General features: G+C 40.4%; 1 protein-coding gene across 3 annotated transcripts in view; it reads left to right on the top strand.

Moving 5' to 3' along the window:
* SLP1 (Calcineurin-like metallo-phosphoesterase superfamily protein) overlaps positions 1-12895 on the top strand; it is a 363036-nt gene that overhangs the window by 67055 nt on the left and 283086 nt on the right. For all 3 annotated transcript variants that reach the window (XM_089437119.1, XM_089437120.1, XM_089437118.1), the window contains exon 2: positions 10276-10376. In XM_089437119.1, coding sequence (XP_089293245.1) covers positions 10276-10376 — 101 coding nt within the window. The remainder of the gene's footprint in view (positions 1-10275; positions 10377-12895) is intronic.

Raw genomic sequence — 12895 nt, 5'->3', positions numbered from 1 at the left:
GTGATCCTCGTCAAAGTAATTTCCACTGTTGATGAAGATTAAAATTCCTTTTAATCTCATCCGTTGAAATATTTAAATATTTGGGGAAATTCGAATTTTTCCATTAAATGCATTTTAATTAACTCAAAAATTAAATTTTTGAGTTAACTTTAATTTTTGAGTTAACTTCCCCACAATTTTGACTTTGATTTAACTCCACGGATCAAAGGTTTAAAATTTATCAAAATAATTAATTTACCTTAGTCCCTGGGCCTCTTAAAATTTAATTTTTAAGGATTGATGAATTTTGCCTTTGGAGAATTTAAATTTACCTAGGACCTAGAATTAATTAAATTTCTGACTTAGGATTTTAATTAATTTGTGGGCAGAAACTTTAATCAATTAACCTATGAGGGGATAAATTATTTTTCCAACCCTCAAGACACTTTACATCATGATTTTCATATTTTTTACATCACAAGGGAGAAAACCTGTTTGTAATAGACCCTCACAGACTACCCATTTCTGCGACTATAATCCAGCAGACCAAGCAATTTGTAATAAAATAACCTAACCAAATAGTTAAGATTATTCCCAAATCACTTTTACATAGATTCTATTTAAAACACTAGGACTAGCCTAAGATCCTAGTGACAAAATACATTTCGGCTGTGGGGTAAGACTGAAGGAAAACTCTGCCGACCATCCGAGAATGGATCGATGAGACAAAAAACATCCCAGAATGTAGATCGCCACCAGAAAAGTAGGTTTACCTAGGTTGTTACATACATGACACTGTTCTGTTGAGATTATTTACATCATATACATGCAGAATGGGTTTACATTATAACATCTTGGAAATCAGGCTGATGCTGATAGTTGAACGACATGGACACATCGATCAAACGCTATCCCTTTTGCGAAAGAAGGGGGTGTATTGCTATGGGTCGTTGACACATAGTGATCAACAAGGTCCAAGCCCTTTAGAGGGTCATATTGGTACTTGTAGGGTGAGCGTTGAGAGCCATGGGCCTCCACCGTAGCAAACAGTAGATTGTCACTTCATGGATCCCTCAGCGCCATTCATTGAGTGCTCGTATTCCACCTTTTTGGATGAGGACGATGCACCTGGACCACCATGCCCTATCGGCTTCACCACACACTTGGCAGATGTTCCAGGGCCTAGATGAGGATGTGCTTCACCATGAGAGATAAGGGGAGGGCTTATGTCATCATTATAGCCCTTACAGACGGTATACAAACATTATTGTTAAATTGGCAACTAGGGACAAACTCCATGTGGGTCATCTTATTTATGGCCGCTAATATTTTTCTTGGATCCCTCCCATCGAGAGGTGTAGGATTGATCTAAATATCATCAGATTCCGGTAAGTATCCATGGAGATATGAATTTATTTGTGTTATGAGACGATTCGTCAAGGTCGGCCAGCAACCAAATAAACCCCACGAGTGCTCAACGTTTTATTATAAAAGGAGATGACTTGAGAGTCGTTTCTCACACACACTTCTATATTGATTTCTCTCCACTTGTCTTGGGTTTTAGTGGAAGGGAAATCTAGGAGTGGAAGCCCTAGACGTTGGAGGAAAGAAGACTAAGGGAGCTGCCCTAGCCCTAGACGCTGTCAAAGAAGAAGTCAAAAACGCTGTCAAGGAAGCATGCCCTAGTTGCAGTCTTGGAGGAATCTTATCACAGTATAAGAGAGGCCCTAACGCTGTCCAAAAGGCAGCCCTAGATGCAGTCTAAGAGAGGCCCTAATGTTGTCCAAAAGGCAGCCCTAGACGCAGTCTAAGACCAGCCCTAAACGCTGTCCAAAATGCAGCCCTAGACGTAGTCTAAGAGAGGCCCTAATGTTGTCCAAAATGCAGCCCTAAACGCAGTCTAAAGGGAAGCCCTAAACGCTGTCTAAAGGCAGCCCTAACGCTAACCTATGGTGCCCTAGATGTAGGCCTAACACTGCTGAAAAGGTGGGCTGTAGGTGACCCTCAAAATAGGGACAACATGAGAGTTTGAGGACTCAAACATGCCCAGGACAGCAATGCTAATAATTGGGACAACAACAAGACATGGTGCTGCAATAGCAATTGGGACAACAACAAGACATGGTGCTGCAATAGAAATTAGGACAACAATGACAATGATGGGACGACAACATACTGTGATGGGACAACAATGACATTGATGGGACAACAACATACTATGATGGGACAACAATGACAATAATTGGGACAGCGGCAAGATATGGTGCTGCAATAGCAATTGGGGCAACAACGATAGTGATGGGACAACAGCATACTATGATGGGACAACAATGACATTGATGGGACAATAACATACTATGTTAGGACAACAGTATGCAACATAAGACAACAATGGCTATCATGGTGCAACAATGGCACATGGGACAATAGTGCAACATAAGGTGCAATAATAGGATGTGTACATCATGGTCATGAGGTCCAACATTGTGATGATGGGTGCAACATGATGATGAGATGTAGCACAATGATAGGTGAAGGAGTCACCTTGGAGAATCAGTTGAAGCAGCATGTCTTCAACTGATCTCATGTATCATCTTCTTAGAGATGATCTATGCTTTTATCTAGATAAGTCAAAATGTTGACTTCTGTTGTAAATGTACTATCTCTCTCTCTTTCTCTGCTGAACTATTGAAAAACATATAAGAAGAATTGATCAAGGGTTTCCCCACATTGGGGTTTGTCCCTGGCTAGTGCCACATCTTGTGTCCTCTTGTCTTGGCTTGTCTTCTGCGATTTATGTTTATGTTCTATCTGCAATTTACTTTAATGCTGATGTGATTGCTAATCTGGAAAAGATATTGAGCTAACTATGAAATTGAAATAAATTGCTCTAAGCGTAGAACATACCTAAAATTAACATGGTATTAGAGCCGAGGTGAAGACAATGCCCAAGCTAGAGTGAAAGAGCAATCACCGAAGACAGTTAGGAAATGACAAAAGGATCAATGGGTTCCTCATCCCTCTTCAAATTCACCGAGGGTGAAATCGAAGTAGAGAATATTATCGGAATGGCACAGCGGAATATGGCCTACCTAAAGATCACTTCTTTGGGAAGACCAGATCTCAGGGTGGAAGGAAAGGAAAATAACTAGTTCGGCCATTATGTGAAGGAGTGTCCGAATGGCAGGGACATATCACTTGATGATGATAACAATCATTCTAGGGACATCTTCAATGGTTAGAGGAATGACAGGTAATGCGGGTCATCAAGGAAATGACTGACTCTTCAGAGAAAGCAAGGAACCCGAGGTATGAAGAATCAAATGTTGTTTTTGAGAAGATAAAGAAGCGTTATCTTGTATTGGCCCTCTCCTTCAGATTCTTTGGGAATCTAGCTTATCGATTATAGTGCTTCAAGGCACTTCATCAGATAGAAGGGTGCTCTCTCTAATTTGGTAGAGATGGAAACAATCGTGGGATTATACTTGGAGCCGATGCCACCTATCCCGGAAAGGGTGTAGGAAATGTTACCCCTCAATTGAATGAGGGTAACCCGATTCATTTACAAAATCTCTTTTATGTACCTGATCGCAAGAAGAACCTGGTGTCCATTTCGGCAATGGAAGTCAAAGGCTATAGGGTGGCATTCATCGATGGAAAGGTACGTGTTTGAAAATGAAATTTTCAAAGATACTATGAAGGTACATGTCCGAGATGTACCGAATGAAAATCTTACAAGGGGATCATTCCCCTCATGTAGCAGGTCCATAGATTTGGAACAACTCGAGGGGTTTGAGATTCATGATCAGGAATCTCATGTATGCAGGTGGAAGAAAGCCCTCTATGGCTTGAAGCAAAACACCCCGGGCCTAATATGAGAGGATTGATAGCTGTCTGATGAAGTTGAGATTCACTAAAAGTGAAGCCGATCCAAACCATTGTTTGAAGGTTGTGGATGATAGACCTCTCATACCGGCACCTTCTGAGAAATGACCTATTTCTGACAGGTGCAGACCCTCTCACTTGAAGAAGTAAGAGGGAGTTGGATTCCAGATATGGAATGGTAAACTGCAAGCCCGTGACTACCTCGAGGATCTTAACTTTCAGAAGTTATATGGTGGTGATGCCAGACCAGATTTGGGAAATGCCTCTAAGTTTCATAAACTCATCTGCATTGATGTTCTTGGTGAACTTCCATCCGTATATATGCTTTGCAGTTAGCATGGTGAGCTCATATTTGGTTGAGCCTCACTAGATTGGTGCCAAGAATCTTCTGAGATATCTTCAGGGCACAATCTCTCATGGATTGAGATACACTGCTGGAAATATGAAGCTGCATGATTATTTGAACGCTGACTGGGTAGGCAGTGTGGAGGATCGCTAGAGCACTTCCCAGTGTTGGTTCTCTCTAGATTCTGCTTCGATATCATGGATGAGCAGGAAGCAGAAGTCGGTTGCTATAAGCACTGCCGAGACTGAATACATAGCTACGAGTATGATCTCGTGTGAAGCTACCTGGTTGTGGAAGCTCATCAGTGAGCTGTTTGTACACATGATGAATACCACTGTGATTCTTTGTGACAACCAAGGGGGGATTCGATTATTGAGGAATCTCGTATTCGATGATTGCTCCAGTAGATAGACATCAGATACTACCTTATCTGGGATATGGTAAGTCGATGAGCGAGGAGGTTCCATTGCATTGAGACTAATGTACAGGTCGCAGACACTTTGTCAAAGCCCCGGGGAAAGGTCAAATCTGTGATTTTCCTGAACGACTTGGAGTCGTTGAGAGACCTTCGTATAAGGGTCCTACATGTTGCATGCATTGAGCTCTGGGAGCTCTGGGGGCTTGGGGTACTTATTGGAGCGACATACGACCACAGGGCGACTCACCCTCCCCTGGTGGTGCGCTATGTACAGGGTGACAGGTTCAACCTTTCCCTATGATACCTAGTGACGACTATGGAACAGAATGATTAGTTCTCCCATGGTGACTGTGAGCTAGGATGATTAGTTCTCCTGTGGCGACCAATGGACATGATGATTCGTTCTCCTGTGGACAGGATGATTAGTTCTCCTGTCGAGGCATCCTACCCATGCAGTTTGGGACTCATGGGAAGTACCTCTCATCTGATCAATGAGCAGGGAAATGCGGTTAGGGACCATAGTAGTACTATCAATGGACGCATCGTTGTATCTGCCGTACTCCCTATGCTAGGATGACCTCCATTGATCTGGGATCAGTATGAGTGGTTTGAGACACTCTCTTGTGATATTGATCTGGGATTAATGAAACTGACTTCGTGTCAGTAAGAGTGGTATGACACACTCTCATATGAAACTAACTTCAGGTCAGTAGAGAATGGTATGAGACATTCTCGATCAATTCTTCTTCTTCATGGTTTAGCAGAGCAGAGCATAGCTCAATAGAGAAGAGTAGAGCAGAGCAGAGCAGAGCAGAGCCGAGTAGTGCAAGGCACTGATGGCAGAGATAGTACAGTCAGAGAGATGGATCAACGGATGGAGTTCTCCCTAGTTGAGAGGGAGTGTTAAATTGACAACTAGGGACAAACTCCATGTGGGTCGTCTTATTAATGGCAGCTGATATTTTCCTTGGATCCCTCTCATCGAGAGGTGTAGGATTGATCTAAAGATCATCCGATTCTGATAAGTATTCATGGAGATATGAATTTATTTGTGTTATAAGACAATTCGTTAAGGTCGGCCATCAACCAAATAAACCCCACAAGTGCTCAACGTTTTAGTATAAAAGGAGATGACTTGAGAGTCATTTCTCACACACACTTCTAGCTTGATTTCTCTCCACTTGTCTTGGGTTTTAGTGGAAGGGAAATCTATGAGTGGAAGCCCTAGACATTGGCGGAAAGAAGATTAAGGGAGCTGCCCTAGCCCTAGACGTTGTCAAAGAAGAAGTCAAAAAAGTTGTCAAGGAAGCATGCCTTAGCCGCAGTCTTGGAGGAATCTTATCACAGTCTAAGAGAGGCCCTAACGCTGTCCAAAAGGCAGCCCTAGACGCATTTTAAGAGGCCCTAACGTTGTCCAAAAGGCAGCCCTAGATGCAGTCTAAGAGCAACCCTAAACGCTATCCAAAATGCAGCCCTAGATACAGTCTAAGAGAGGCCCTAATGTTGTCCAAAATGTAGCCCTAGAAGCAGTCTAAGAGAAGCCCTAAACGCAGTCTAAAGGGTAGCCCTAAACGCTGTCTAAAGGCATCCCTAACGCTGTCTAAAGGCAGCCCTAACGCTAACCTTTGGTGCCCTAGATGCAGGCCTAATACGGCTGAAAAGGTGGGCTGTAGGTGACCCTCAAAACAGGGACAACATGAGAGTTTGAGGACTCAAACATGCCCAGGACAACAATGCTAATAATTGGGACAACAGCAAGACATGGTGCTGCAATAGCAATTGGGACAGCAGCGAGACATGGTGCTGCAATAGCAATTGGGACAACAATGACAGTGATGGGACAACAACATACTATGATGGGACAACAACATACTATGATGGGACAACAATGACAATAATTGGGACAGCGGCAAGACATGGTGCTGCAATAGCAATTGGGACAGCAACAAGACATGGTGCTGCAATAGCAATTGGGACAGCAATGACAGTGATGGGAAAACAACATACTATGATGGGACAACAATGACAGTGATGGGACAACAACATACAATGATGGGACAACAATGACACTGATGGGACAACAGCGTACTATGTTGGGACAACAGTATGCAACATAGGACAACAGTGGCTATCATGGTGCAACAATGGCACATGGGACAACAGTGCAACATAAGGTGCAACAATATGATGTGTACAACATGGTCATGAGGTCCAACATTGTGATGATGGGTGCAGCATGGTGCAGCACAGTGAGGTGCAGCATGATGACGAGATGCAGCACAATGATAGGTGAAGGAGTCACCTTGGAGAATCAGTTGAAGCAGCATGTCTTCAACTGATCTCATGTATCATCTTCTTAGAGATGATCTATGCTCTTATCTAGATAAGTCAAAATGTTGACTTCTGTTGTATATGTACTCTTTCTCTCTCTCTCTCTCTCTCTCTACTGAACTATTGAAAAACATATAAGAAGAATTGATCAAGGGTTTCCCCACACTGGGGTTTGTCCCTGGCTAGCGCCACATCTTGAGTCCTCTTGTCTTGGCTTGTCTTCTGTGATTTATGTTTATGTTCTATCTACAGTTTACTTTAATGCTGATGTGATTGCTAATCTGGAAAAGATATTGAGCTAACTGTGAAAATTGAAATAAATTGCTCTAAGCATAGAACATACCTAAAATTAACAATTATCGATCCACTTGGAGACCCATGGGGTTGTCATTGTGCCCCCACACCCACTTCGGGACACCACATTTGATTTGCTTGGATATCAAGGGGCCACCCCCTTGGTCACTATGTTTAGAGCCTATTCTCTCACCTTGGCACACTTTGGACTCCACTAGGCCTCTTCAAGGGCCCAACGATTCATTGTATTCACTATTTTTCCCTCTTGGGAGGCTTATTTTTGTATTATGGAGCTATCTTGGTGGGCTTGTCACCAAGGGATGTTATTGTTGCACATTATTTTATTATTTGGGGCTTAATTAGGCCTAATTAGGCAAATCAAACTCTTTAGGAAGGATATAAATTGATGAGAGCTCATTTGAGTCTCATCATCACTTGGATTTGGATCATTTGTATCTCTTGAGATTTTCGCTAGACCTTTTGATGGATGAGTTGGAGAATTAATGCATTTCGATGTTTGGAAGATCTTGATTTTTGTCTTGGAGCTTCGATTTTCTTGCACTTGATGATTGGAATAATTTCGCTATACATTGTGAGTACTCTTTTCATGCTTATCTTGTAATTTTGTCTCATGAAATGATCTATGGAATATTTTTGTTCATGAAGCTAGTGTAGCTGCTCTTGGGCTTATGCAAAGTTGCTTATCTTGTCTTTGTGAGGGATTTTTCATATTGATTATTGAAATGTATGGTGGATTATTGTCCTAGGGTTCATGATTGCTCATGCATTATCTTGATAAGTCATCATTTGCAAATAATTAGAGGTATAAAATTCCCTTGTAACCTAGTTGCTGCAAGTGCCATACGAAGTCGCTGGGGAACTCCTTGATTGAAATTAAGCATCTCTAAACATTGTTTCCATTAGACTCCATTCTCCCAAAAGGATAGGCACTGGTCTAGTCCAAAGATGATCGCAAAAGAAAACTTTTTTTCACCTCCTTCTATTCTAAGCCCTAACCTAGTAGGCCTCCTAGGGCATCACCTAAAATCGTTTCTAGCCATTGAAAATCCTTGAAAATTGGTCAACTACTGCGCTGGGGTTTTCTTGAGAGGTCCTCCAAATTTGAGGTCGATCCCACAGTGGAATCTCAAGATATTCCAAGCCCTAGCTTGAAGACTGTTCTCATCCCTAGGTTCCCTTTGGTTGGTGGCTTCATTAGGATCATTGCACTCAAATTCCAAGAATAATTCAATTCCTTTGATCCTATTCTCCTCCTTAGCTTGGTCAAGATCATCCATTTGTTGCTCCAATCCAAACCCTTGACCTCATTCGGGTCTGCTTGGGCTTCTTTGTGGTCCCACTACATTAGAACTTCAATTTCACAAATATCACTTAGAAACCCTAGTTTTCTAGGGTTCATTGATCTTGGGCACTTCTTTGCAAGTAACACTTCTCAAACCCTAGTTTTAGGCATACTCCCCATTATTTGAGCCTCTCTTGTGAATAGGCTTTATGAATCACCCCACATCCTATCATTGATCCATCTATTCTAGTGATTCTTGCCATACCGAGATTCCTCCCATCGATGAAAGTCCGTAAAGAGCAGGGAGCCTTAGTTGAGGTGATAGTGGGCTATCGCTCCATTGTTGTCACTTGACCTAGTAGTTGCTCTATAAGATCCCCTCCTAGGACCCCTTGCTAGTTTGAGCGGTAATAGGGAGAAAATTAGCCTAAAATTAGAGGAAGAGTTGTTGTGAGACAATGGACAATCTTCTCAATTGCATCTAGGGTTGCACTTTACATGGAAACTTGAATAATTTTGAGTGCAGGTCTAGGAGGTGACAGTGCACTTAGGCAATATGACAACCATATACTCATAGGAAGGCCACAGCTTTGGAGATGGCGCCCTCCCACCTAGAAATCCAGCCTTCGTCTCCCCTAGTGATGGGTGATAGATTCTGATCTGTTTTACATGTGAAATGCGGCTAGGATTTTAGAGATGTAAAATATTTGGAATTAAACAATTCCTATGTAGTTCTTAACAATCTTATGGCGTTTTGTGTTAACTGAATCGAATCTGGATCTGAATTTTTATATGGTTCCTATGATTTCAACAGTACTGTAATGTGTCTGTTTTTAGTCCAGCATAATTTACTATCAGTCTTTGTCACAACAAGAATCTAGCTTTCCATAGAAACTACACTCATATAGCATTTTTTAAACGAAATCCCTGGAATGGATGTGAGGATCCAAGTAGTTTTACTTTTGCTAATCTACTATCTGCTTTGGTCTCTCAAAATTTTCGAACTGCAGCGTCTTCACAATATTTACCATGAACTGACATCTCGTCTCAAAGAGGCTATGCACCAAAATAGTTTTTTTGGCTTTTGAAAAGTAGTAATATTCAGGCTTTCAGAGGTGTCATCAGCACATATGTGCAACATTTATATGAATTGTCTTGGCCCTATGACTTGCCTAATCCTTCAAAATTTAAAACTCAAAAGTAGAGCAAATCATTTCCAGCGGTCCTAAAAATGGACAGATATGATCCCAATCCTAACATAAGGGAGCTGAGTCAGCGACTACAACTCCACAGATACCTGAAACTTCACAAATATCATTTTGAAGATTTATAGCCTTGGATATGAAGATTCAGCCTCCTTTTGATCTGTCAAAATAATCTGAAATTTCAGCTGCCTTAGGATCTAGTTTGCTTCCTTGCATCAAATGCTTTAGTAACTACTCATTCCGAGTAAATGAAACTTTAACTGTTAGTATTGTATTAATCCTCTAATTTCAAGATCAAATTAGAGATCAAACCAGAGCTATCTATTTTGCACATGATCCCTATATAGCATGTAGTATATAGTAAATAAACAACTACTCTTGAAAACAGCTATTCGTGCTAATTTTGAGTTTTCAGTTGTTATTGCCTTTCATCAATGTGTATGTTTGCAAGAATTTGTATTATACTGAAATAACTAATTCTATATTTTGTTATATTATGACATATTTTCTTCAGTTGGAGACATGCACGGTGATCTTGCAAAGGCAAGACATGCTTTGGAGATTGCCGGTGTTCTGAGCTCTGATGGCCATGATTACTGGACAGGTGGAACAACGGTGAGTTTGGCTTATTTAGCATTGAACTATTTTAAGAGACATGATATTGCTAGGGATTTCGATCAGATGTCAGGCATATTAATGCACTTTTAGTCAGAATAAAGCTTGGTTTGGACCTTCTCAAGGGTTGTAAGTGAAGGATTATAGAAGCTGTAGCACTGGATACAAGAATTCTAAATGTAGAATCATGGTCATCCAAGTTTTAAAAAACAGTTATGGTAAAGATTCTATGTTTACATTCATCAATATGTCAGCTGAATATTCTGTTTCAGTCAACATTTTTTCGAATAATCATGGTATTTGAAGCATTACCATACAAGCAGACTGCATGCTTGAGGACCCCTTTCACTGTACCCGTCTTTGGCTGGCATTCAACATGAGAATCTGGTGCAGAAGCATTTTTCTCTTCTCTGTATTTGAACAATTTCTCACAAACACTGTTTATATCATCCTGTATTTGTTTTTACAAAGATTACATTGTTGAATTACAGCTGTCAATTTAAACCTTCAATTGATGTAAAGTATACAGGGGTTTCTTTGACTGAATATAGATGATGACAGGGAAGAATCTCTTTACGTTTCAGACTCTAACTGAATTGCAGAAAACAATTTAACAGCTACAAATTACTATCATGCCATCGCTAAACCATGATATTGAAAGCATAGTTTTAAAAATAGGCCTGACTGAACCAGTAACTGGTCAAACTGGCTGGTCAGCTCACCTCAGACATCAAACTGGCAGATGAATTGGATTTGGGGATCGTCTGGGTCTGCTAAAAACCAGCCCAGTTCATTGATGGCACACTTGGTGAGGATAGGGACCTGCAAGTGGTGTTTTTAGGTTATTTTTTTGGAAACCATGGGCAGTTTCCCCCAAAAATCTGTCCCCAAAGCTTATAAAAGCAACCCCTCACACTTATCATTTCTAGTTTTTTTGAGCATATGAGAGCTTAGAGAGTTCTGCAGCAACACTGAGTTTTGCATCAACAACAACAAGTTTGGAGGTTCTTTGTCATCTTGGAGCTGGTTTGGAGCTGTTTAGTGGGGTTTGCATGTTTGGAAGGAGGCTTTGGTAGGTTTTCATTCCCAGGTATGATTTCTCTTTTGAAAAATTTCAGATTTGATTGCTGTCCCTGTTTTTGTTATGATTATTGTTTGTTATCTATATTAATGAAGCGACAAAGTTCGTTTTTCAAGTTAAATACTCTAGAAGACTTGGAATATGTAGATCTCCATTGAGATACAAGAATATATATTAAAATGTATGAATGAAAATGATGATACAATTGAAATTGAGGGCCCGCTTATATACCCTATGCAGGTATCCCTTTATGAATGGTCATATCTCCTTAGACATGCCTCTTTGTTTAACTAATTATTATTTAATTACATATTATTATGATTATTATTTGTTATCCATATTTATTACTTTTACATAATTATATTCATAACAGTTTTTAATCCCCCCCCCCCTTTTCAAGTAAAAACAACCCCTCTTTGTAGGCTAAATCTGTCTTTCATTTTCAAATTTATCATAGGTTTAGCATTTTACTTAGTTGCCTTTTTTTTTCCTATTTGCAGATCTCTTTTCCTTAAAATCTGAAATTTCATCATCTACCATGACCCCAAAAACCAACGACGCTGCATGGGTTCATTGTGATTTTGTTGATGGCAAATTGTCGTGCAAATATTGCAAGCACCCAAGGGTGGGGGGGCATCCATAGGGTTAAACAACACTTGGCTGGTATAAGAGGCCACATAACCCCATGTGATGCGCTTGATGAAGCGATAGGGCCTATTAGGGAAAAATACCTTGAAAAGTTTGAGAAGTTTGAGGCACCAAAGCTAGGGAAAAAGGCTTTACCAGTGGAAGTTTGATGAGTCATCATGTTGATCAGTGATTTTTAGGAGCCCTATGGCCTATTAGCTTGAGTTGTATCATTGCTTTTGGACTCTAGAGGCCATTTAGAGCCTCATTGATTGTGTATTTCGTTGACGACATGTATTGCACTCAATGCCATTTTGATATATGCACCCTTACATGGTATATAGATGAGAAACCTTTGTATATTTTGTCTCTAATGGTTGTGAAATCATGGTTTGAAATCTTAAAATAAAATTTTCCATTATAAATTAATTATTTTATGTATTTGTCTCAATTCCGCTTCATTGAATTCGGTTTGATCTGGTTCTGTTTAGAACCTCGGTTTGATAGCTAGCCTGATTCATAACCCAGTTTTTAAAACTATGATTGAAAGGTGACTCTATTGCTTGGCTTCGATGCCACCAACACTTACATATATTCATACTCTAAACAATATTCAAGGCCAAAAATATGCTAGATTGCAGTCTCTTTATTAAATCACAACAGTGATGGAGATTAACAATGAAGCATAAATGATGTAGGGGTTTTCTTTTACCTGATCTGTGTGTCACTGAATTGCAAACATCAAGCCACAACAAGCCAAGATTCTGTCAATCGACCAAAAAGCTAATGATTTTTCTATGTGACCTTGAAT

Source organism: Pinus tabuliformis, chromosome 5_2 (assembly GCF_031772625.1).
Source record: "Pinus tabuliformis cultivar Carrire ecotype Pingquan chromosome 5_2, CPIR1, whole genome shotgun sequence".
In the NCBI taxonomy this organism is placed as follows: Eukaryota; Viridiplantae; Streptophyta; class Pinopsida; order Pinales; family Pinaceae; genus Pinus; species Pinus tabuliformis.
Note: the sequence above shows the minus strand (reverse complement) of the source record. Positions and strands in the feature narration are given on the sequence as shown.